Source organism: Oculina patagonica, chromosome 10 (genome assembly GCF_052425735.1).
Source record: "Oculina patagonica isolate OP01 chromosome 10, crgOcupat, whole genome shotgun sequence".
Taxonomy (NCBI): domain Eukaryota; kingdom Metazoa; phylum Cnidaria; class Anthozoa; order Scleractinia; family Oculinidae; genus Oculina; species Oculina patagonica.
Window position 1 is genome coordinate 16138301 of NC_135767.1, and position 27954 is coordinate 16166254.

At 38.5% G+C, this 27954-nt stretch overlaps 2 protein-coding genes across 2 annotated transcripts in view; one reads left to right on the top strand and one right to left on the bottom strand.

The window, feature by feature from the left end:
* Positions 1-8553, top strand: part of LOC144628959 (uncharacterized) — a 41924-nt gene extending 33371 nt beyond the window's left edge. The window contains exons 30-33 of the mRNA XM_078487084.1: positions 411-875; positions 5030-5194; positions 5634-5727; positions 6301-8553. Coding sequence (XP_078343210.1) covers positions 411-875; positions 5030-5194; positions 5634-5727; positions 6301-6583 — 1007 coding nt within the window. The 3' untranslated portion in view covers positions 6584-8553. The remainder of the gene's footprint in view (positions 1-410; positions 876-5029; positions 5195-5633; positions 5728-6300) is intronic.
* LOC144628955 (uncharacterized) overlaps positions 1-27954 on the bottom strand; it is a 272516-nt gene that overhangs the window by 217239 nt on the left and 27323 nt on the right. The gene's annotated exons all lie outside the window — the stretch shown is intronic.

Below are 27954 nucleotides of genomic sequence, written 5' to 3' on the forward strand. Positions count from 1 at the left end.
ATTTTTACATGCTAAGTTGTTAGTTCAATCATCCCCCAGAGCATTCTATGTGGTTTAAAAAAGACAAACATGTGTCGGCCTTGCAGCAGATCATCATGGGAGAGAATCCTAAACTCGCAAAATACGTTAGAATGTTTTCAACTAGTAATTATTTGGACTTTCAAGATCTGGACTGCTATGAAAATTCTGAAGAGAAGAAAGAAAGTCGTCTGTAAGCATTAAAATTAAAATTAAAATTGTTATGCCTAAACAGAAATCATTGACTTCATTCTGTGAATGAAGGCATGCCCCGCACAAAACAGATATAATACTAGAATTTAACAATGGATGGATCTCGAGAAGAACTAATACTCCCGCCTTTAAGTCTAGTTCGATTCGTGATTATATCCTTTTGTTTCTTTCTGTCACAGAAAATGCTCCGCCAAAAGAAATAGAACAACGCCTCTCAGTTACGTTTGCTGGTATGCAATGCAGAAACATCCAAAGTCGCGAAGAGTTACGCTCCGCACTCGCGAAGGAAATTAATAACACGCTTTCAACAGTCCCAGGATGCCAAGCATGCAAACTAAAAGAAGTCACAGTCCCCGGATGCGAGTCAACAGACAGCAAAAAGAAAAAAAGAGCAGTGAATCATGGAATAGAAGTTCTGTTGTCTCTGTCAGTCTTTAAAGAAACTGAATCGTCTTCATCAGGAGACAATGTCGAAGAAAAAAGTGAAGCGGTCTTGTTTCAGATGCAGAATGCTGTTGCCACAGGACAGTTCATAATAAGCTTACATGGGATGAATAGCTCTGCTGATAGATCTTCGTTTAAACATCTTCTCTCCAAAGTTACTTGTAGTGCTGGCTCCGTCATCAGTGATGAAAATGGATGTGGTAAGCATTAGTAGTTTTAAATGCTTTCTTTAGGAATATTGTTTATAAAAACGCCCTCCCGACACAGATTTCAGCCAAAAAAACACCGAGCCTTTAGGCTAGTGCAATTTCGAATAATATTTGAACATCATTAGTAGGGTAAATACATAAATTATTTGAGGTTTCATCATCCTCGGAGACCCAGGGGCAGTTAGTGGGGCGAAACGAAGGAAAACCGGGCAGAAATCGTAGCCACGAAAGTTTTCAAGCACGGCACGAAGTGCCCCTGGGCAACGTGTCTCTCCAGACCATTTCCAAACGGCACTCCGAATGCTGGCTCCCGATTGGGCAGAAAAAAACCTTTGTATTATTCTGCCCAATCGGCGAGCAGTAACTTGGGAATCACTTTCGTGTGTTCTTACACGCCGTCTACTGTGTCCGCCATACTTGTGTCGTTCGTTCGCCAAAGCTCTGCATGCGAGGGAAATTTCTATTTAGCTTACATCGGATAGCCCAAAAAAATCAGGGAATCTTTTACGATGTCAGAGAGAAAAATGTATTTCAAGATCGACGGGAAAATTTTCGTTTGGACTGATCAGAGGTATCGTAAATACTGGCTTGTTTATCGATCGCCCGCTTGATTGAGCTTGTAGGTTTCAAATATTTATTTCCTTATCCGAGCTTCTTATTTTGATAGTATCGCTATTTAAGGCTTGTACATTTGGATTCTAGCCTTTCCTTACAATTTTCTCGGCTAACTGAAACTTTCCCGTATTGCCTGGACCAGACAAGTACGTATGCCAAACAGATTTTTCATTATCATTTTATGAAACAGCTATAGCTAAGGTGTTTAATGGGTTGATCCAGATTTTTCTCTTCGTGTAGATCGATCTGTATGTACTTTACATAGGCAAGATTTCTGCACACCTCCATACATACTGTGCGGAAATCGTACCCAGTTTTATACTTTGATAGCATGTTGAACACTTTTAAGTGTTCAACATGCTATCAAAGTATAAAAGACAGGAGTTTGTTCAACAATTATTATTAGGAGGAGTTTGTTCGACTATTTATTGAAACTGTCATGTAACTCAGTCGCATTTGAAACAAAACAATCTTGACTTGATTTCAGCACTTCCTTGTACATACTTTCTTGAAACTCCTTTAGTAAAACTTAGTGCTTTTCTTTCACCCTGTTTTACATTTCTGAGGGACAACATTGAAATCATACTCCCCAAGTTCTGTGGGCACTTTTGTCCACAGTCACATTCTTTTGCACAGAATTCACAACATATTTTTTTGTTCTGAAAGACTTCCTAGTATCTTCAAAGAAAGCAAGTATTTGTTTTTGTCTACAAGAGGTGGACTTAACATACTGAAACATTTCAGGTTCACTTCGCTGAAGTTGTATCCCTTATCATGAAATAATAAAAGTGCCTCAGATGAATGAACATCTCTACCTCCCTCTCCCAATTCTTGCACATATGATTTAATCACAGGGAGACTCGTAGTTGATGCTATGAGGCAATCCCTTATGATCACACCTAGGAGGATTTGTTGCAATTACAATTCCTTTCACAGGCTTCTTCTCAGCACCATCTGGGTAGTGTGCTTTGTGCGATAAAGTTCCCATGAAAACTGATTTGTACAGTTTTCTGCTTATTTTAAAATCTGTTACAGATATTTAGATTTGTAAAAAAAAAAGGTAAAGCAACTTTATTTATACACAGTTTGTGTTTAAAGCTAGAAGCTTGTGGGGCCGTGTATATGTAACAAATACTGAACAAATGTAATATATTAAATAAGCATAACATGGTTAAAAATCCCAACTGGCAGGAGGCAGACCAGTTGGCTATTTACAACCATGACCGAGGATTGAACTCGGGACGACCGAGAACAAATCCAGATAGTGGTCAGAACGGGACTTGAACCCGGGTCCTCCAGATTTCAAGTCCGGCGCTCTAACCACTCGGCCACGCTGCCTCCTCCTCCTTGTAGACATCTGATTCTTTTTATCGCTGAGTTAATAAATAACAAAGGTGTTGCTTTACATTGCATATGGTATTAAACTGGGTATATAGATAGTCTGCAAAGTGCATTCCCTGTTCCTGGAAATACAATTTGGCATGTGAAATTTCTGGGGTTCATTTTTGGTTCAAGGATTCTTTGGGCTTTGTTGAAGTCCTTAGGATTTTTAGGGGTTTTAAGTTTTGACTCCATACAATCATCCCCATAACTTGAAGTCCCAATTACCCACCCTGGACTGACCCCAAGAAAATGTAACAACTAGCACCTTCCCTTTTCCCTGCTGGATAAATAAATGAAATTAGATGTTACTGGTATTGAAATAAAGACAACAGTCAGTGTAATAATATTTTGTATTACAAACTGATGCAAATTACCAGTGGCTTGTATATTTCTTTGTATTTCTTTATACATACTCTCTTTTATTTTTAATTTATTTTATTTTACACAGGCCCCCGTTGATACCAGTTAAAATATCGATTATTATTATTTCAAGACTACACAAGACTCGACATACATAACTCCAATTCTATAATCGCTAGGCAAATTATAACCGGGTTTTGTTCGTCTGCAACACAGGCTAGGCAAATCTAAAAAGTCAATCTTTCAGCAAAAATAATTATTTTATTATTATTCGATAGCTAATGCAGCAAATAAATCCTTCCCATTTTTCATTTTTAAGATCGTGGAAAAAATAAAATACATGGAAAAATATTTAAACTTTTGACAATTCAGAAAAATGTTATGGCTTCGCCCGTACAAGAACATTATTAAAAATACCCCCGGGAAAATACCTCTCACGGTGTGATGCATTGGCGGCTGTTTGGCATACTTGTCTGGTCCAGGCAATACGGGAAAGTTTCAGTTAGCCGAGAAAATTGTAAGGAAAGGCTAGAATCCAAATGTACAAGCCTTAAATAGCGATACTATCAAAATAAGAAGCTCGGATAAGGAAATAAATATTTGAAACCTACAAGCTCAATCGAGCGGGCGATCGATAAACAAGCCAGTATTTACGATACCTCTGATCAGTCCAAACGAAAATTTTCCCGTCGATCTTGAAATACATTTTTCTCTCTGACATCGTAAAAGATTCCCTGATTTTTTTGGGCTATCCGATGTAAGCTAAATAGAAATTTCCCTCGCATGCAGAGCTTTGGCGAACGAACGACACAAGTATGGCGGACACAGTAGACGGCGTGTAAGAACACACGAAAGTGATTCCCAAGTTACTGCTCGCCGATTGGGCAGAATAATACAAAGGTTTTTTTCTGCCCAATCGGGAGCCAGCATTCGGAGTGCCGTTTGGAAATGGTCTGGAGAGACACGTTGCCCAGGGGCACTTCGTGCCGTGCTTGAAAACTTTCGTGGCTACGATTTCTGCCCGGTTTTCCTTCGTTTCGCCCCACTAACTGCCCCTGGGTCTCCGAGGATGAGGTTTCATACAATTCCTCGTTAATTTCGTGACGGATAAATTTAAGAACGCGCGCGTTTGGTTTTAATCTAATTCTTCCCCTGGAAAAGGCACGCACAAGTCACCAAAATGTAACCCTTGCCCATCAGTGTTTAAGTTCTCAAAATGTATTATTTTCCCCTTAAAAAACATTAACACACCTGGGTGGAAAGAAGCGCTGTAAAGTAACACAGGGACAGTGGTACAGCGCTTGAACCGCAGACCGCCAGGTCTCAAATGACCAGGATCGCAGCTCTCGCGACTGAAGTCTCACATGAATGGCTCGCTACTCTTCGAGAGAACCAAAAAAAAAAAACAACAACAACATGAACTTTACCCCTAGCCCAAAAACAATAGCAACAGCTATACCCGAGGACCAGGAGAATAACAAGCTAACGAGGGATGCTGCACTGCTAATCCCAAAACTGTCGCGTTAATCCCTTCCCAAAGATAACCGCTTAGGGAACCAATTAGAGTGCTTCTTTTAATAATTGTCAGTCTGCTAATGAATAAAACAAAAATTGCTTCCGAGCCAATCGTCATGGAAACTTATGGCATGGCAAATTTGCTGTGTTTGGGCCTAATTTCACCCAAGAAGGCCAAATTCTCACCGAGAAGGTGTTGTAATACTCCTGCATGCCCCTGTGTGGTTTATTAACTGTTGCACTCGACTAACACCTGTTTTAACTTCCATCAGTGTCTTGTCTCGCTGGATCATTTCGTGATCAAAACAGTTCCGAGTGTCAAGCATGTGATAAAGGCAGCTACCAAGACAAGGAAGGTCAGCCCAGCTGTAAACCGTGCGAAAAAGGAATGACGACCCTTAGCTCTGGAACTGCTGACATTGACGAATGTATCAAAGGTAATGTTGCATTGAGGTCTCTGTTCTGTGAGCTGTACATGCGTCTGAATACTTTAACAATTGAGCGCAGTCACATAGCTTGGGGGTTACTATTTCATCTGCCAAAGGGACTCGCTAGCTTTAAAGGTTTTTTTTTCTTCTCCATGGCATTTCGGACTACGAAATCCAAAGGAAGTGTATTTAAATGTATAAGAGGAAAAAAAGAAAAGTAGCCAAGAAAGTATTAAATAAATATAAAAACTAAGGTCAAACAACAACAACGACAACGAAGTGTTAACCTTCCCAAACGTAACAGTGGGTGGTAAATGTTTAGGTAGACTAAGTAGGGGTACTGCGGACGAATACGAACAAGAACGTCCTTGACGTGTTGTAGAATGGGATTTGACAGTGACCAAGTTCTTTAATTTTGTTTTTGTGTTTTCTCTTCTTTCCACAAAAGCCACCAGTAAATTAGAAGACCACAGTGTTACCCTATACATCATCCTAGCGGTTGTTGCAGCAGTTATTACTGTGGGTGTTGTTGTGTACTGCAGGTATGTACAGCTATAATAAATAAATCGTGCCAGTTGTAAGAATCAAGCAAAGTAGAAAAAATAAAAAAAATGCCCCCCCCCCCCCTCGCTTAAACTTTGCATGATTTTCAAGAGGGAAATGTACAAATATGCCCCCTTTTGAGGTTGCAAACTTATTGTTGTCATGGCAATACCCATTGTTTGTTGGTATCTCCAAAGCTAATTTTTTTACTGAGAACATGCTATGAAATATGCAAATCGTAAATTACTGTTTCTTGAGTCCATCAAAACACTTCATTTCAAACATTACAAACTTTTTTAGCAGACTTCCGTGTTCCCGCAAAAAAAAATTCTTGAAAAGAATGGTATAAATCCGGCATGTCGCTTCCAGCCAAAACTTTGTTAAAGGTTTGTGGGCATAAAAATATTGGTTGCAGTATAGATCGCACATGTAGAAGTGCTTGAATGAAGACTGAGGATAGCTAGGCCCACATATCCTGGTATTTTCCGATCCTCGACCTAAACGCAAACTCCAAAATCCCACCATTTTTCCTTGTGTCCCACTTGTTGGCTAATGAGTTTTCCCCCACATAGGTTCCGCCGTTTTTGCTGCCGTAATAAACTAACTTCACCTGGGAAGAACAACAAAGTGCGACAAATTAGCCCCAAGCTCGCCGGTGAATTACGATTGGAAGAGAGGCAATCTGTGCAAAAGGAGGCGAGTCTTTATGGAGAAGTATCCGGGAAATCGCCAAATGAAGACAACAGCCACTACCAGACACCTAATACTTCGAATAAAGGATCAAATCCTCACTTCGCAAGGCTGCGTAATTCAATTCACCCAGAGCCGATTCATGGAAAAGCAGTTACTCAGTAAGAGTTTCATTCGTGTCGGTCCATGGTTTTAAGCCATGGTTTAACCTGGCTAACTAGCGTCCGCGGCTGATAACGCATTTGTGTTTTACACATTGACCTTTTTTTTAAAGAAGGAGTTTACTTAATTGCTCATTTTCAGTAGTCGGTTTATTACGATTATAATCTTCAATGCTTTATTCAATGTATGAAAAATACGGTCGCCTGGAAGTGCATAACTTTTGAAGCATTTTAAACAACAGAGTGAAAAAAGGGAGTGTGGTAAATGTTTTGCTAACCTTTGTTAGAGTGAAAAGCTGTAATATAATGTATCAGAGATATTCTTGCTAGCAGGTTTTTTTACTTTGTATTCGCTGACCTGACAGAACAGGGAAAAAAGCGGTCTCTTCTCCCAAGGAACCCCCCGTTCGCCACCTATTCCGTCAGCTCAACGAATCGGCAAAGAAAAGAGGCCCCTGCTAGCGACGAATCAGAGACAACAGTTATTTAGTCCTTCGCCGTATAAGGAAATGATCAGCGCAAAAAAAAGAATCGCGTGAGAAGAGTCATTGTTAGTTTTAAACCAATGGGTACTTTAGCCAGTGTGAGAAAAATGCGGCACTTGAGAACAGGGTCTGGAATGGAGAGGGGGTGGGGTGCTCATCTCGCATTCCTTCTCCTTTTTTCCGCGTGAAAATGACTTATTCCTGTAAAAGCTAATAAATTTTATAACCTCTTACTAACCAAGCGTGAGTGCCGTACTGGGCAATATTGGCCGGAGGTCGTGGCAGTACAGATCAAGCATAGCGAGGTCCGTACAAAAATGACAGAGGGACAATATTCCCCAATACGGCTCGAGCAAGCTAGGTTAGTAAGTAGTTTGTTTTGTGGCACTTGAGCCATGATTGTTTATTCTTCTGTTAAAAAACACTTCTGTTCACTTGCATTCATAGTGCTTCCTCCTTAACGTGCTTTCTTTAATTTGTTGCGAGCAACTCAGAAAGAACAAGCAGCCACGAGGTTGAAAACAAATTAATTTATTGATCGTGACGAAAAAGACAAATATTCACACAGCAGATTTTTCGGGAAACTTCTGATTTAGAAACTGGAACAGGCATCATGGAAAGCCAGGAGGCCGCTCGTCTAACCAAACCCTTAACCGAGGCTGTGGAAGTTGAATGTATCTCCAGCGTAACTTACGGGCCGCGGCTTTCGTTTTCTGGCTCGTAAACCGAAGTGTAAGGATAAAAACCACCAGACGGTTCTTTGAAGTGCAACTGGATTGGAGTCACTTAATTCTCGTGCTTAAATAAAAAGACACCACTTAGACTCGCCTGCATGGTTGGGTCATGACGATTTCCCGAATTCCCGATAGACAAGCGACAGAGTCCCGCATCCCGTGCCCAAATTTTGGCAAAGCCCGCTTCCCGGGGAGCAGTCAAATCCCGAATCCCGTCAATACGTTTTGCACTTTCCCGAGTTCCATTCAATTCCATTAAAGTCACTTCCCGGATCTCGAAAATATCCTTCCAGACCCTGTAAGATTATTTTTCGCTTTTGAGCATTTAAAATATATTTTTTCAGGTAAGAGATTGTAGCGTAATTGATTGCAGCTGTTTACGATTCTTAAAATATCGAATATAATGTTTATATAACGCTAAATTGAATACATAATAAATAGCCCAAAAAAAAAAAAACTGTCAATTAGAAGTGCTGTTTTCGTCTGTTCTTGTTGTATTCTGGGGAAGCCTCTTCTCCATAGTCTTTCTTTCTTTCTTTCTTTCTTTCTTTCTTTCTTTCTTTCTTTCTTTCTTTCTTTCTTTCTTTCTTTCTTTCTTTTGTTTTTTCTTTTGTTCTTTCTTTCTTTTTTTCTTTCTTTCTTTCACTTGACTTTGCATTATTTTTTTATACATTTTGTCTGTCTTCTCATTGGCTAAGAGCCGACAGCTATTCTGGGAATTGCGCATGCGCATAATACAGATTATTCTGTATAGACTACAGATTATGCTGAGATTATTCTGATTAGGCTTATCTGCAGGCAGATTAGTGAATAATCTGTTGGTTGTCCGCGCAATGTATGATTTCCAGAGCAATTTCAAGTGCATTTGTGGGAATGGCATCTTACACACAGCGAAGTAAAACAATGACTCATCGATTCGCTTCTTAAACCGAGCAAGAAATAAAAAAAAGGTTGGACTGTAAAGACTCAGAAAACAAAAACAAAAATCGAAAGAAGTTGCGAAGGAATTGTTCCACGAATACCTTGAAAAGAAAAAAACATTTAGGAGCCGGACGACAAAAAGGGATTAGCACAAGTGTTGAAATCATTTGTCGTTATTGTCCTTGAAACAATGTATAATAAAACAATTATTAGATTCGGTTTCTGTTACATCCGGAATAATCAAGGTCTCGGTGTACTTACCTCGACCTCGGCTTGATTATTCCGGATATCACAAACACTTAATCCAATAATTGTTTATCATTACTTGATAGATTTGTTCATTAGAGTTTCGCCTAATGAGACTGTTTTAATTTCAGCCAGATTGTTTCGGTTTGATTGTTCTCTTGAATTTCACGTCGACGTTCTCTGCTCGTGTTAAGGCGACTGAGACAGGAACGGCGAATTCTGAAAGCGAATCCATTCCAAGATAAAAAGTTGTTGATCCTATTGACTTGGTTCTGAAATAACTTAGAACTACTGCAAATGTTGGAATCTCTGGAAAAGGAAGCTTTTACCCAAGCGGTCTTTAAACGCCATGGTGTGAAATTTAAAAGCGATGTGTACATACTAGTTATTCAACGCTTTCGAGTGGTATACTATGGAATATCCCACGAGTCACCACGAGAAAGTGTTGTGTAACTATTTTATACCATGCCATAGAAAATACGCTCACTAAATTTCGTCGAGAATACAATCGCAGCGCACGATGGGAAGGTTGGGTTGAATACCGTCGAATATACAACGGCTTTCCTGTATTCTGATTGGCTGTATTTTCTATGCATGGTATAAATACTAGTTATGCAACGCTTTCGAGTGGTATACTATGGAATATCCCACGAGTCACTTGTATTTTCTCGGTATACACACGAGCCTTTAGGCGAGTGTGTATACCAAGAAAATACAAGTGACAAGTGGGATATTCCATAGTATACCACGAGAAAGTGTTGTGTAACTATTTTATACCATGCCATAGAAAATACGCCTTCTAAATTTCGTCGCGAGAATACAATCGCAGCGCACGATGAGAAGGTTGGGTTGAATACCGTCGAATATACAAAGGCTTTCCTGTATTCTGATTGGCTGTATTTTCTATGCATGGTATAAATACTAGTTATGCAACGCTTTCGAGTGGTATACTATGGAATATCCCACGAGTCACTTGTATTTTCTCGGTATACACACGAGCCTTTAGGCGAGTGTGTATACCAAGAAAATACAAGTGACAAGTGGGATATTCCATAGTATACCACGAGAAAGTGTTGTGTAACTATTTTATACCATGCCATAGAAAATACGCCTTCTAAATTTCGTCGCGAGAATACAATCGCAGCGCACGATGGGAAGGTTGGGTTGAATACCGTCGAATATACAAAGGCTTTCCTGTATTCTGATCGGCTGTATTTTCTATAGCATGGTTTAAAGATCCGTATGGGTGTCCCAATAATAAAGATCGGTCAGATTTTTGTTGATAAAAGAGGTCCAGAAAATGCACTTTATGATCAGGAAAGGTATTTACAGTAAATTGTAAGTTCTTGTGAAAAGAATTTAATTGTGACATCGTAAATAAAATTAGAAATAAACTGTTCCTCTAATGCAGTCATAAAAATAATATTTGCCAAGTTGTCGAAACTAAATTAAAGCGGTTTGGTTGCAAGCATCTAAAATTAGCTTCTTCACTGAAGTTTCTAGTCTGAAGTGGTTACGTGTCTAAAAGTTTCTTAATGTAGATCCCATCCAATAATTGAAATTATAATTTCAACGGTTTTACTTAATAACACACTTGTAAATGACTAAAACTCTGTAAAAGAGTTGAAATATTGTAACTTCGAAATTAAATCTTGCGTCAACCAAAACTTGGTTTTGCAATGATGGACTCGCCTTTTTCTTACTGTGTTCTAAATTATATTGTCGGATGGTTCTGGATTATGGTCTGGTGTAGGGTAAGGGTTATAGAGTCCGAGAGGGACACCTCCACCCAAAATTACACAGAGTATCCGCCTAAACCGGATACACATTTCGTTTAATTCTTTGGTCGCAAACACGCAAAAGGTTATCTGTTCACTCGGAATTAAACAATTTGAATGGCAAATATTCTGCATGTCATGACAGCAAATAGATCGATAAACTCAAATTAAACCACAAACAAGTTACACTGTAAGCATTAAAGTGCCTTTTCTGATAGTTTTATTCTTTTTGTGCTTGCGCGGCAGCTGCCTTGTGCTTGTTGCTAAATTTCGCACCTCGGCGGCTTTGATAGGCCTTCATGCATTGGCGCAAAAATTGTCCTTGTGTTTTGTGTCTTTAGCTCAAAGCGAGGCTCTGGGAAAACGAGAAGGGAATAATAACGACGTCGTAAGCAGTAAAGATGATAAATCTCGATACATTTCTTAGCAATAAACTGTATAACAGAGAAACTATGCGTACTTTCGAAAACGTGAACCGCATATTTTGCATGTTTTCTTTATTAGAATTTGAACCACTTTTTACACATCCCGTACGGCACTCAGTGGATCTTGTTTCATTACAGCAAATATAAATATGAATTCATTTTCCATATTATCAAAACTTTAATGGCCAGTTGTAATCATTGTTGCAGCGAATCCTTTTTGAGGAATGGGGCGAACAACATAGCTGTTCCAGGATACGGAGGGTGCACAAAGGCACGGAAACGGTTGCTAAGTATTCTTTGTGAACTTTCGTCCTTTACCGTACCCAAATTCGCAAGTAGCCAATCAGAAGCGCGATCTACTGTCCTGATATCCTACGATATCAAGTCACTGACCTGATATGCCACCATATCACGGTCACTTTGAAGTAAAGTAGTGTTACTGTACGGTGAATTGAAAAGTGGTTTTACCAATACTTCGTAATTTAAAATTAGCGGTGTTTAGCGGTCTATAAAGAGAAAAACTTTCCCGCCAAAACTAAACTTGAGCGCGCTCGCCAATTGCCAGATGTTTGCCGACAAGTACCGAGACATTCAGACTGAAAAAATGGAGTTGGAATTTCCAAATTTTTCGCTTAGTTTTGATTTTGAAAATTTAGAGAATGAAACTCTAAACAAACGAGTGGAAAAAAGGCAGAAGAAGAACTTGGTAAAAGTGTTGAAGACCAATTAAGTCAACACAATTTGCAGTAGGTACCTTACAAGCATGGTTTCAACAGAGCGATAACTATAACCGTATTTTTGGCTGAATTTGGGTACGGTAAATACCTAATCGTACCTTTTTGGTACGCTTCGGTTGCATATCAGGCTCGTTTGGTCTCGCCATGGGTATTTTGGCTCGACTGCGTCTCGCCAAAATACCTGGGCGAACCATGGCTCGACCAAACTCGCCTGATATGCTACCGAAGCGTACCAAAAAGGTACGATTAGGTATAATTACTGTGCAAGACCGCAAGCTCTTGGAAACTGCGATTGGTTGTCAAGTTTTCCACGTCACCGTCTCCTATAAAATTTACAGCTCCTTGTTCAAAGGGAACAGCCCAAACAACAGAATGTCTTTTGCATGGAAATAACATCTGTTAAACAACTAAATTTTTTAACTTTTAATTTGTCATTAACAATTAAATTTACAATCTCGTACTTCGAGTCATCGTTCCTTACCACGAAGGCTTGACGAAACGAGCGACTCTCAAAAGCTCCGTTGCAGGATTTCGATTGGCTTTTGAAAACAACAAAAATGTCCCAAGGTATAACACCAACAAGTTCGTTGAGTCCTGTTTAGCTACACTGGATTAAATAATGGATTTGATCATATTTGTCTTAAAGACAAATGTAAGACAAATGAACCGAAGATCGATATTTCACTTGCAATCAGAACTTTCAAAGGTCGCTCATTTTCCGACTGTTGAGGAAAGAAGGCTCTGGGTACGGGGTTGAAAAAAAATCACCCACAATTTGTAGACTGCCGACGTTTTGACCCAATCTTTTAAATTCTGGCAAGTGACATTTAGAATTGGACGAAATAACAAAAGGTTAAAATGCGAGTTAATCCACGGTGTAGATAATATGGCGTTTTCATTGTTTCAGAAAAAAAACAACCGTTGTCAATGCTATCACACGTTTACACGAAGTTTTCATGCCTCGCCTATGCAAACCAAAAAAGAACAACTTGAAATGAAAAAAAAAAAAAAAATGGATTTTGTGGAGAACATGTACTTCTACTTCTTTCACGACTTTAATACAATGACTTAAACACATTTTTTGGAAAAAAAAAATAATAATCCCCCAGCTCCTCTCACCACCCCCCGACTCCGCGGTCCTACATTAAGCATAAGAAAGTAGAAGTGAGAGTTTTCTTCATTCTTTATACTTGGAGATAACAAACGATACGAAACTAAAAACATTTTAAACCACGATGTGTTGGCTGACTCTGACAGAGAAGTAGATTACATGTAACTTAGCTAGAAATGAAAGTGTCTTACATAGTGTGATGTAAATTAACAATGACCTAAATTAATGGTGCATAACATTAACGCGATTTGTTTTAATTCGCGTTAATTACATGCATCGTTAACTTCCTATAAAAAGGTAACAACTTCAGTGCATAGAAAGCCTGTTAGATAAATTATTATTGCCACAATAGTATGATATGTTGTCTACAATAGATGAAATGAAGAACTACAATTAAATGAAGAACAAAAAATCCATGTGTATGTAATCTACACCTCAGACTGACTGAAACACAGTCTTTCATAATCCTGTTCAGATGACCCTATTGCAGCATCTTGTAGTAGATAATTCAAGTTTTCAAAACCAAGACTTTCAGTACCAAGGTATGTTTGATTACTACATCCCATATCTTCGGTCCGCGGAGGAGTCTGTCTATCACGATGAAACCTTAAAAACAAAAATCGATAATACTTATTTGTTTCTATAGCCCACAAAAACATTTTTGAAGAGGGTACAGTTTCTTATTCGAGCTAAATGTGAAAAAACTGCAATCAACTACTGAAGTGCCGTTGGCGAATTTCTTTCTCTGCCCTCGCCTCATATTTCCCTTAATAGCGCGTGCACAGACTTGAGAGAATACATGCATCATTGAGTAGGGGAGCATCGAATGTGTCATTTTGTCTTAAATTATAGTTAATTCTCTATTTTCTAATTGCCCAAATTTTGTATAAACTATTGCTTTCAAATTCTCTTGGGAGGACTGCATATTTCCAAAAAAATAGTTATGCAAAATTTGGGGTGCAAACAAAGTGCATTATGGGCAATTGGAAAATAGGGAATAAAGGGAAATGCTTAATAAGCCCGGCAAACATCAAAGGAGCAAACAAAGAGGCCAAGATTTAGGTTGGGAGATCCATGAGAGTGCACATCTTTTGTTTTGCGCTCATACACTATGCATAAGTTACGTAATCGCAAAGTTTTTATTGGTTATTTTGTGGAGGACATAATTATACTTTTACTTCTTTCGCGACTTTAATGCAATGTGCCATGGCTTAATCAAATAGAATTTTCAGAAACGATCATTGTCAAAAAGTTTAAAAACAATTTATAGATAAGTAAAAAAAGTTACAATGGTAAAAGTATGTAACAATAATGTAATATCAATAATGGTTATTCATGATGATTATACAGACCGTGTAGTTTATTTTATAACACAAGACTATTGTACTTGTAAACTATTGTACTTGTAATAAGGAACTTACGGAAAGTGTTTCTTCCGCACACAAAATATGGTGACACCAATCAGCACAACAAATACAAGGGACCCAGCTATGGCTGAATACAGAATAGGCTTTGAGATACCTTGTTTTTCAGTCTTGGGCAAGCTAGAAATTCCTGAGAATTGATAAAATATCGGAAAAAATAAGCAGATCGTGGCAGTTGGTAGCATCGTATTTTTCATAGTAAACAAACTTGTACTAAGTTGCTTATCTCGGATTCTCGGGATTTGTCCTGCTAAACTAATACGACACAGCAAAAATGGAAATTAACGCTGACAACTCGTGCTGTGCAACAACTTGGAATCGTGACTTGTGAGTATTAAAGCCTGAAGGGTATATTGAAAACGTTTGCTTCTTTTTCCCATCGAAATTTGAATAATGTTAGCCAACTCTAAACAAGACAAAGAAACAAAAGTATCATTTTTTGTGACCTTTACAATTTTGGTGCCACCTTGATGCTGTTTGTCCAGAAGTCGTTGTCTTGGATGGGCACGAAACACATGAGGTCTGGGCCTCTTTATCCTGGTATTGGTCCACTGGACATGCCTGGCAACCAGCGATGTCAAAGAAATAACCAACGGGACAGTTTACTAGAAAAAATATTGAATTGAAAGTAGTGCATGGCATTAACAACTAAGTTTTAAGTTACTTTTAGCTAGCTTCGGATTCCGTAGCGGGAAGCGTCTAGAAAATTGCTCCCCCACCCCCTTGTCCATTGTAAGACCCTGGCATTTTGGTCAGGTTGCTCCAACATTTCGCCGGTACTCATTTATACTACAGCTGGATGTAGAAATGGGCAGTGAAAGTGGTGTCTTGGCCAGAAACACAACACAATGCTTTGAGCCTGATCAGGGCTCGAACCCGGACAATTCATTGCAGGGAAATATTTCATTTTGGTGTTAGGTTGTAGTGTCATAACACTGAAAGCAAGGTAATTACATCCGGCTAACTACGGCAAAAATGACGCTATCCTCTCTTAGGGGTTACTTTGAACCAAGTGCATAGGCCAGTAAATCCGATGCTAAATGTTGATTATATATGTATATATTTTTCATTTTCAAAGAACCTTATTTTTATTTTCATGTTATTTATAACAACAATATCGCAAAGTCTAACTCGCGTAGCAAACACGAGCAATAAACTCCTTACCACATGTTGTCCCTCTCAGAACTTGCCCTTTATCGCAAAGAAGGCCAACGAAGCGAAACACAGGTGGTTTTGATGTGTCGTATTCCATAACAACTCCGCTGATGTTCTGATTTAGGTCTGTATCGTTCAAGGCCTCTATCATGCTATTTGATATTTGTAAAGTAGTCTGGTTGAGGTTATTTAGAGAATCGTTAGTAGGTAGTGGAACTTTTAAAGTAAAATACACAGTTAGGGGAATTTTAGAAGTTTGTTTGTCATCGGCTGCGTCTCTTTTTCGACGAGCTTCGGTTTCATCTCCGCATACAACCCTCACGTTGTCGATCGTGCATTGTCCATTACAGCCTCCAGCCATACCAAACGGGGAATTCCTGAAAAGTTCGATAAAGTTACTGGCGATGACTTCGTTCATGTTTGCTCCGCTGCACTGCTTAGCTAGATAATGGAGGTCCCCATTCACCAAAGCCTTTTTAGGCTTGTGCGTTTCTGTAAAATACCAATATAAAACTGTTATTGAATAAAAAGGAGGCTGAGGATAATAATACGTAGGCACCAATTTCGTTTGTAAGGCAATTATAGACTTTCAACTTCAGCCGTAGCCTGAATTTTAGACATCCCTCTGTGCTCGCCTGCTTGCAAGCAGGCGAGCACAGAGGGATGTCTGAAATTCAGGCTACTTCAGCCGCTAATAGGTTGTTGTTCTTGTTGCTTACCAAGAAGATCGCGGCCTTTTGACAAGAGAATGGATTAACGCATGCCCTCGGGCGAAATGATATATTTCTCAAGGTGAAAGTTTTAATAAACTCACTGACAATAAAAGTCCTTAAATGAACAGAAAGGAAACTATCACATAACAGGTGTAGGTTTGATTGTTTAAAGGATTATGTTATTACATACTTGAGCAATCTGGAAAAGAAGGCGTTTTCTTCCCTGGCACTTTCGCATTCTTCCAGGTTCCGTCAGGGGTACAGAAGTACACTGGATGTGGTTTTATGGCGAATCCAAAACCCTCATTACAGTGAACTGTGCAAAACATTCCAGTTAACCACGTCTCGCATGCCTTGGCACCATTCAGCGGTGCTGGTATATTGGGACAGGTGTAACCTTTACAAATAGGAAGGCAAGTGAAAATTGTTAGTTTAGTTGGTTGGTGAATAAGCTTCCCCAGCTTTCATCACTACAAAAACACCGCGCACTTTGTAACTAGGAACCCGTGAAAGTCAAGCCACACCTCCAAAGAAGCAAAGGATATCTGAGAAGAAAAGTTTTCCGGTGATATGCCACTTACTAATTACCTTTATAAGTGATAATTGCAGCAAGCAGATGACCGCTTGGAACGTTTATAATAATAATAAATTATAATAGTAGCTGGGCTTGACGCAAAAGCAGCGAATTTATAATCATCTGCTTACTTTTTTATATATATATAAGCAGACCACCGTTCAGTGACTTAACTTACATACCAGTTATTATAACTTGGAATTCGCATTTGGCTGTATTCCCTGCTTTATCTGATGCCGTATAAGTTACGTTGTGTTCTCCCCATGTGAACTCGCTTCCATTTGGTCTGCTTGTTGTAAATAAGTGGATACCAACATTATCTGTGACAGTAACTGCAGGTAGCAAAACTTTATTCATCTTCTTTTTTGAAGTAATGTGAATATCATCAGGGCAAGAAGCAAACTTAGGTGGCTCAAGATCTGTGGGTGTACAAAAAAAGAGTTATCGGGGGGTCACGTGATGCCGCGGTTCTGAACACACGCTTTATCAAGTGCTCCGCAAAATCAGCACTTTATTTCAAAATTAACTAAGGAACTACCAACTTTTTCGACCATTTTATTTGCTGGCTTGTTGCGTTAAAGCATGCCCGACCCAGTGGACCCAAAAACTGAGAAAAACAAGAGCGAGAAGAAAAGGCTCAGAGTGAGCTCAACTGAAGACAACGAAGACAGCGACGCCATTGTTGAACTGACGGTGTCGGAATTTCAACGCATCATCACCAGAGTTACAAAAATTGAGGAGGAGGCGAAACACCGCGAGGCACGTATCGCTCATCTGGAGAAAGAATTAATACTGGCCAAAGAAGAAATTAAGAATATTAAAACCACATCAACAGAGCTTGGAGAGTCTCTCCAATTCACACAGAGGGAACACGAAGAGGTTTTCGAACGCATTAACGAGTGCGAACGCGAACAAGCTGCACACGACAACGACATAATTAAGCAAGAAATCTATAGTCGCAGATGGAATTTGATATTCTACAAAATACCCGAGCGACAGGAGGAAAACTGCAAAGCGTTGGTTAAACAAGTTCTCATTAAAGATCTCAAAATGGATCCGTCAGAAGTACAGTCAGTTATGTTCTGCGGTGTTCACCGTTTAGGAAAACGCAGCAGAGGTCGAACAAGGCCCTTAATTGCCCGCTTCACATGCCGTGCCGACAGAGACAAAGTCTGGAAGCTACGACGAAACCTCAAAAACTCTCATGTAAATCTCGGAGAAGATCTTCCGAAGCGCGTCCAAGATTTGAGAAAAGATGTCCTAGTCCCGGCTATGAAGAGAGCGAGAAGAGATCCAAGAAACAAAGCGCATGTAAACGGGGACAAACTTATTGTCAACGGAAAAGCCTACTTTCATTTCAACATCCCTGCCCGCTGGCTAAACGCCGAACAAGAAGATCAAGACGCGGAACATGACGAAGAATCACCGGATATAAACGCTTCGGCGACAGACTTTACATACGAAACAACGGTCGAGTAAGTACTAACTTTCACGAAGCGAACCTTCGTAACACTTATCTACTTATTTATTTGTTTGGTTCCTATTTAAAAAGTAGACCTTTTTTTCCTGTGCGGAGCACCGCTAGATTTTGTCTATAAAATATTATTCCTTGATGACCAACACGCACACCGATTACCGAATTTGCGTTCAGGCCTTTAGAGCCTATTTTATTTTACTTAAAATTATTTCTCGTGGTAATAGTTGTTTCAATGTTTTTGTTCTTTGGCTTTTTAGTTTTGTTTGTATATCATATACTGCTTCCACCTTATGCAAATTCTACCAGATTCATCAAATACCATCTGAAAATGCTAATTTCTTTCTTACACCTTTGCAAATTTATAACCATTCAACAACTATGACGAATCAACCTACTTTTCCTATCTACAAATCCCCAAGAGGAATGTTGTCAAAGGTACATCATGTTTTCTGGTCTTCAAAAGATGCCATTGTTACTTTTTCTTTGGAATATTCACACTAAACCTGAAATGTCTCTCTCTTAATGTAAGAGGGCTAAATAAATCGATAAAAAGACGCTCCATCTTTAGGTGGCTTCACAAACAAAATAAGGATGTTATCTTTCTTCAGGAAACGTACAGCTCCAACGAAACCGCTAAAATCTGGGAAACAGAATGGGGCGGAAAAGTTCTTTTTAATCACGGAACATATCACAGCAGAGGAGTAATGATCCTATTTAACCCCAAATTAGATTGCCAAATTGACGAGGTAGTCCGAGATAAAATCGGAAGGTTTCTTAGCACAAAGATCACTCTTGATGATTGTCAAATCGTTTTAACCAATGTTTACGCTCCAAACGACACTAACCAACAAGTTCTCTTTTTTAAGGAGATTCAAAAATCTCTCAGCAAGTTCGCGCAAGAGAAATTTATTATTGGTGGTGATTTTAACTGCGCTCTTTCACCAAGTGACAAAGAAGGAGGGAATCCTACTTCAAAAAAACAATTCGTCATTAAAGAAATCGATAATTTATGTCACCTTTACAGTTTGTGTGACATTTGGCGCTCCTTAAATCCGACTGCAAAACAATTTACATGGAGAAACAAGTCTTTTAAGGTCCAGTGTCGCCTAGATTACTTTCTAATATCGAAAGAGCTTAGTAGCACTACAATCAAATGTGATATTTTGTACGCTCCAAATACAGACCATTCTGCGATACAATTACATCTATTAAGCGAAGAGTTGAAACAACAAAAGGGACCTGGCTTTTGGAAATTTAACTCTTCCCTTCTTGAAGATAAGCAATACGTTTCTGACTTGCGCAAAAACTTAACAAACTTCATAGAAAAGTACCGAGACGTTGAAGACTTAGGCCTAAAATGGGATCTTGTCAAAATGGAAATTAGAGGTTTTACTGTCAAATTTTCAAAAATCAAAGCAAGAAGAAGACGAGATGAAGAAGTTTTCCTCCAAAAGAAAATCAACGAATTATTTACAAAAGCCGAAAAGAATAGAAACAACAGGCCAATAATTTGTGAACTTAATTCTACTCGAGCTCGTCTAGAAAAAATAATGGCACTTAAAACTCGCGGCACCATCATCAGGAGTCGCGCAAGATGGCATGAACAAGGAGAACGCAACAACAAATATTTTTTAAACCTTGAAAAAAGAAACCACTCCAGAAAGTTAGTCTCTAAACTGAAGCTACCGAACGATTCTGTCATAACTAACCAGTTTGACATTTTAGAAGAACAAAGTAAATTTTATAAATCGCTATATACCTCGCAACACGCGGAAAATGTTAAGAAACCGGAAGAGGGCGTTTTCTTTAATCCCAGCAACATCTCAGCTTTATCGGACCATGAACAGGCTCTATGTGAAGGTTTGATTACAGAAAATGAGGCTTTCAAAGCACTCAAAGAATTTGCAGCAGCCAAAACTCCGGGTACCGATGGTCTGTCGACTGAATTTTTAAAATTTTTCTGGCCTGAGCTTAAATCTCTAATTGTTGAAAGTTTTAATTATGCTTTTCTTAACGGTTCCTTGTCGATATCCCAACGACGAGGTATAATTTCGCTTATTCCCAAAAAAAATAAAGACAAAACCATCCTTGAGAACCTAAGACCAATATCTCTTTTAAACGTTGATTACAAAATTCTCACTAAAGTTTTGGCTAATCGTTTAGAAAAGGTATTACCTAAAATAATAAATCCCGACCAAACCGGTTATGTGAAAGGGCGATACATTGGAGAAAATATCAGATTGATCCAAGATTTGATGTTCCATTTGGATAAAGAAAATTCGCCTGGCATCGCCGTTTTTGTCGATTTCCGGAAAGCCTTCGACACAATTGAGTGGAACTACCTGGAGAAGGCTCTCACACTCTTTAACTTTGGGCCCGATTTCCTACAATGGTTCAAGACTGTATATTCAAATATTTCTAGCTGTATTCTCAACAATGGTCACGCTTCTCACTTCTTTTCTTTAACTCGTGGAGTGAGACAAGGCTGTCCAATATCAGGCCTTCTTTTTGTTATTGGTCTTGATCTTCTCGCAAGAGCCATCAAAAATCACGATCTTATTAAAGGAATTACAATAAGAAACCATGAAATAAAAACCACCATGTATGCAGATGACACCACAGTCTTTCTTAGCGATACAGAATCTGTTCCCCATTTACTCGAACTGCTAAACCAATTTAAGGTTGTCTCCGGCCTAGAAGTCAATTCCACCAAAACCGAAGCTATGTGGCTCGGCAAATGGAAAAATAGATGTGATACACCTTTCAATTTTAAATGGCCCGTCGACCCGATCTGCGCTTTAGGCGTCTTCTTTTCCTACGACACCACAAAAGCGGATAAGCTTAACTTCGACGAAAAGTTGCGAAGTATGGAAAAAGTTTTGAATATTTGGAAAAATAGGAAACTGACTTTAATTGGCAGAATAAATATCGTTAAAACTCTAGCCTTATCCAAATTAATTTTCAACAGCTCTAACCTCAGTTTACCAAAGGACTTGCCTGACACGATCAACAACATGATTTTTAATTTTATTTGGGAAGGTAAACCTCCCAAAATAAAGAAAACTACAGTCATAGGACAAAAAAACAAAGGCGGCCTAAAAATGATTGACTTTAAGGTAATGGAAACCGCTTTAAAAATCTCATGGATTAACAGGATACACCAAAACTCTTCCTCCTCCTGGAAAATTCTCATTGAACATTTCTTTAGGCAACATGGCGGCCTTTCTTTCCTATTAAACTGCAGATACAATTCAAGGCAACTCGATCTAAACAATGCACCACCCTTCTACCAAGTGATATTAAAGCATTGGCAGGAAAACAAACATATTATCTCAGAAGACAATATTAAACGGCAAAATGAAATTATATGGAATAATAAAAACATCTTAATAAACAAACACATGATCTATTTAAAACAATGGCACCAAAGCGGCATTACCTTTATTAGCGACTTGCTTGATGATGATTTTGGTTTCTTATCGCATACCACATTTCAACAAACTTTTCAGCTGAAAATCCCGTTCACAACTTATTATGGTCTAATAAACGCAATTCCACCAAGCTGGAGATGCGAAATCAAAGCAGCAAAAGACCAATTTGAAAACGAAAATGCGTCGCAAGAATCCCCTTTACGCAATATTATTAACACCCGTTCTGTTTATGCAGCTATTACGGATCATTACTTCCAACCTCCAACTGCTGAACAAAGACTTCTACGGTATGGTTTCTCCCAAGAAAGCCTAAAAAATGTTTACAACTTCCCTTTTGCAATTACGATCGAAACAAAGCTTCAAATCTTTCAATATAAAATCATCCATAATATACTTCCTACCAGGTATTCGCTTTTTCGTATGAATTTATGCGACTCTGAAACTTGTCATTTATGTAAAACGCAGCCGCAAACATTGCCTCATCTACTCTACCGATGTCCAAAAATTTCTAATTTCTGGACTGCATTTCAAAAGTGGTGGTCCGAAAAACAACAAAATACAATTACTCTTTCAGAACGCGATATCCTTTACGGCTGGCATGACAACGCCATACAAACAAAAGATATTTTAAATTACATATCACTTGTAGCTAAGTATTATATCTTTTGTACGACCCAAGACTGCGATGATGTACCTTTTGACGGCTTTGCTCCTTTTCTAAAAAACAGATTGGATACTCTACAACATATTGCAGTTAGAAATAAAACTATTAACAATTTCGAATTAAAGTGGAAAGACTTTATGTAAGCTTATTTCCTTGTTTATTTATTTTATATTTTTTCATTTACTTTATTTTCCTATGTACCTGTACCTTTATTTTCATATGTAAATTGTAACAGTTTATAAACTACGTAACTTAATTGTAACTTACGTCTGCTCTTTTTTTTTTCTTACACTGTAACATTTGTACAATGTTAAAATGGCAATAAAGATATTAAAAAAAAAAAAAAAAAAAAAAAAAAAAAAAAGAGTTATCAATACGACATTGAAGAGCATAGAGTGCCACGAGAAAGAAATTGAATTCAATATATGAGCTGCAAAAATGATCTTATTATTCGTTATAACCCACCGATTGATTGTCGTGTGTGCTCATTCGACAAAACGCATCACGTGGTACAAAATCGGACAACGGGTATCAGTCGATCTGTCCTGTCCGATGTAATATCCGACACAATATTTTATAGAGAATACAAAAATAAAGTTACATTTTCAGCTCTAGCGTTTAAATCAAATCACAGTGTTAAAAAAAAGATTGCGTAAATCAATCAACTTCCACTTTTTATTCTTTCTATTTATTATATATATAGCGAGAATTTTAAGCAATAAACCTTGCAAATAGAATTCTATATTTGCTATATTTCACATGTGAAAAAAGCGATACGTCCAATCAGCTTCGCGTATAGCTTTCTTCACACGTGAAAAATATAACCAATCAGCATCTAGAGTAGTACGACTCAACCAATCACAGCGCGAGAATTCAAATGGTTTCCAACGAGGTTGAGAAAGCGGGCGGCAAGTTTGCTCTCGACGGCATTTATGTTTTGAAAACATGGCTACACGTTTTCTTCCTTTACAAAAGTTTGCTTTTTAAGAACTTAATCGAAATGCAAACCAACAGAAACACGCTAAGCAAAACCTAAAGAATACAGCAGTGATAAAAATCATTCTGCAAAGGCGAAGTGAAGACAGGCGAAGGCGAAGCGTCGATAAGTGAAAGCGAAGACAAGACTTTCATCGGAGCTTAAAACACATCCGCGGACTTTCTAAGAATATTCACGCACCTTTGGGATCGTCTTGGTTAAGTAAATTGTATTTTTAATCTGGATTTACGTTGTAATTATTGTTTAATTAACCAACTCCTTGTGTTGCCACAATTTGTTCACAATTCGCCAGTTGATTCGCCATTAGTTTATTCGCTTGTGGCGACGTTTCCTCGATGCAATACGAAGTTTTTAACGTAAATGTAACGCAGTGTGTTTATTTAAATAAAGTTTTTTTCTAGAAGAGTTTGTCGCCAGTAATTTTTCTTTTGTACATGTATATTATTGAAATAGCGAATTCGCTTGTAAAGCTATGTGCATTTGCAGCTTTGTTTTCTCGCGCCGTTAACTGCAGTTGTTGTATGTCAAAGGTTATAAACTGGAAAAATCGGCGTAAAAAGTGTTCAATGGTTGAATTCTCGTTATATATATAATAAACAAATTACAGCATAGAAAGTGCTTTCTACGGATTTTTTTTCACTCGTTGCAAAACTTTGGAAAACTCACTCGTTCGCTACGCTCACTCGTTCGTTTTCCAAAGTTTTGCAACTCGTGAATATAAATCCTTACGGCGCACTTTCTATGAAGTAATCAATATTTACCAGCGATAAAACGGGTTGTAAAATCACCAACTTTTTAAAGTGCTACCTATGATCAAATTTATTCCCTCTTGTTTCCACTTTTTCGATAAATTGGTAAACGAAAAAGGTAAAGCCATATCGGGGCTACCTAGTAATTTATTACACAATTGGTGTCCTAACATCATGATGCAGCTGACGACGAGGACGATAGTTACCTCTGAGTATTTTTTTTTTCGACAATGTTGACGAGAACGTTACAAATCTATACTTAGTTACGATTAGACCTGAAATAATATGTCACACAACGGCTTCGGTTTTGATTGACAAATTGTAAACTTTAAGGTAAAAAAAAAACAATTCCTACCTTTGACGTGAATAGAAAATGCACAGCTTTTACTAAGACCAGCTGAGTCGGTGCTTTTGTATGTGATATACGTTATACCAACACTCAACTTTTGCGGTGGCAGCAAACCACTTAGGCTCAAGGGCCCGTTAGAGTTGTCGGTAGGGGCTGGTACCTGCCACGTCACTATTGCATATGACCGTCCAGTATCTGTGGGGACTTCCATATCAGGTGGGCATTGAATGCTGGGAGGCTGGACATCTGTTTGGTACGTAGTTTGAAATAAGAATGGGAGGAATCGAGAAGTTAATTAGCTTTGAGTTATATGATTTGGTAAACCAGCTGTCCAGATTTAGGGTTGGGTTGAGAGTTTATGGCCTACGTCCGTAAGAACCTTAATTTTGGGGAATCTGGGTACGTTCTGGATACATGCATTAGCTTTATCATCTAAACCTGATGACCAGAAGATGACGACGCCGGGTTAAGCTCAAGGGAAAGCACAACGGCCGATAAGTGATTCCTTGCAGTGTCAGAGTTCGCCTCTGTGACAGTAAACTGAGAACCCCTTTAAAGCTGTAGAATTCGAAGCGGTTTATAGAAGTAACAATGTATATGACTTTTTTAACTTCCATATAGTGTACCAGCACAGCCACGTTAATAGTGACCATACAGAGCGTTTGCAACATCTTCTTAAAAAAATGTTTTCTGTTTATAAAATCTAAGTGACGCTTAACTACTTTTAGTTAGTTTAAGCTTAAATTCGAGTCATTGTAAAATATAGCCGCCAAGCGCACAATATGGATCTCGTACCTCTACAAATCGTCTTTTTAGTATCTGCACTCCATGATCCACTTTCAAGACAAGATACTTTTGGTGCGCCTTCCAATCGGTAACCAACCGTGATGTTGCACTTGAAAAAGCACTCTGTTTGATAGTGAACACCAGAAGGTATCTCGCAAGTACTTGGAGAAACCATTACATGAGACGGCGTCGTAATGGCTGGACACTTGACAACTTAAGGAAGGGTAAAACAAATTTTATTACAAATTAATCCCGAGCAGTTTAAAAGTAATCGAACTAGGAGAATGATGATAAATGTGAGGGAGAAAGAACAAAGGTGATTTTTCGACAATCCCTTTCCTTCTTTTCCAGTGTTATTTAATAGTATTTTAGATCTAAGGAAACTTCTATTTTTTTAACTGATGGAGTGGGGCTATATTTACTACTAAAAACGTTAAGCAACATTTCTGAATGGTGACTATTCAATAAAACACTCTTCTGATCAATAAGCAGTGTTACAAGAAGTTTCAATTTGGAAAATGTGGAGAAGGAAAGAACTGGTGCGCTAAGTTGCTTACCGTTACATGATGAGGAGTTGCCTGACCATGTCCTATCTGCTTTACATGTGCGCAGGCGAGGTCCAACCATTCGGTATCCTCTGTTACAGGAAAGAGAAGCCTGCGATCCAAATGAGGATCCACATGAAAGAGAAACTATAACTCCATGTATTGGTGGCTGGATAACGGGGCAAGATTTTCCTGGAAAAAATTTAAAAGAAGTTTATTTAATGTCATTGTTTTTCTCGACTTTTATAATAACAGCATTTTTTTTTTATTACAGCATAAATTACGGTAAAAGCCAGTGGGTTGGGTGACTCCCATATGAAAAAGACAACGATGCTCGTCGTCTCGCTCAGGGGTGTAGGTTACGAAATTTCTTCTTAATTTACGGTGTTCTACAATACAATTATTTGCGCTTAGGGTTAAGGAACGCCGTCATACTGTGTTGGCGGTTTATACGTCTTTGGCAAGGAAAACGGTATGTACTATTGGTCTATTTTAGGGGTTTAATTTAAATGTTCTCACGAACATCCCCTAAAATTCGGTACTCCTAAAATACGGCGTGTGCCTTAAATGTTTTTCTTGCTTATGTGATAACACAATGGGGATATTGGCTTTTTTTCAAAAAATAATTAACTTCTTTTCAAAACCGCTTCACTGAGCAAAACTTGACTACACTATCACCATAACTATAACATAACTATAGTTAGGATTTCTTACATACTTGCTACTTGTACAATAAAAGTGCAGTTGGCACTGTTTCCACTGCTATCTGACGCTGAATACAACACATTATACAAGCCAATACTAAGGTTAACATGAGGTCGAATAGCAGGGTAGCTGATAGATACGTGACCAGAGTTGTCAATAGGCACTGGTTCATTCCACGTAACTAGAGCACTGAACGAGCATTCAGGTGCATAGAACACCATATTGTTTGGGCATGTGTTATTGAAGGAAGGAGGCGTATTGTCTGTAAACGATGAAAACATCATAACTTGTCAAAGAATCTAAAAATGACTGTACATGACACTAAGGATTGCAAGTTTTGGGACGCGCAAAATTACCCTTCTTTACCTTTCAACCGAAGGAAATTTAACAAAGGCAAAAACACCTTACACATAAAAATATTTCAACCTATAGAAATGCATTTCTATGTCTATTATTTATAATGCACATTATAGGCGAGGATGGTTAAGATAAAGAAAGGTTAATACGGATAATGAACAACAAACTCGACATTTTTCAGCTGACGTGACATACTCGAAGTAGCGTTATTATTTAAATAAGCAGCAACACATGCATTACAGTTTTTCCTTTCTTCAACCTTTTTTTGCTTTTCACCTTACTGATTTTTACATGAAGGCTAGTCGATTATTTGTTTTAAAAGAGAAAGTAATACAAACAAAAGACTAAAGAGGGCCGAATCAGTATCGAAGAAGAACGTCGTTTTCTCATTATTTTCTAGAAGTATTCAAAATAGTGGGATTTAAAAAAGCAACAACAACAACAACAAATCATACATTTGGTTGAGTTACGTCACGTTACCTCTACAGCGCGTATCGTTCGACCCAGTCCACCGTCCGTCATTACCACATACTCGTGCAGACGTTCCTTCAAGAACGTATCCGGGTCTTTGACAAGTAAACCGACATATCTGGCTATAATTGCTGCCCAATTGGCATGAAGATGGAAAAATGGCACCAAAAATGGGAGAAGAGAGTTGGTCGCACGTGATGGCTACAAAGTCAAACAAACCAACAAAGGTGGTCAGACGGTTCAGTTTTCTACAAAAGGTCCTTCCCTCAAAGGAATAGGTTTGGACTTGACTAATGTTAAGTATTATTTTTCATGTACAGCGTTACTTTTTCTGAGACCTATGTTTGGCTATTCCTTTCTACTAAGAATGAACTGTTTCTTGCGTGATATTGCCACCTTGTGGTTTTGCAGATTAAAGGGGAGAAGGTATATGTTTATATTCATACGTTTCCAAAGTATAAACTTAGGTACTCGAGTCTAACTTCGGAACATGTGTTTCTGATGCGAGTCATTGTGCTTTGCAGCTGTTTCTGTTGTTCTT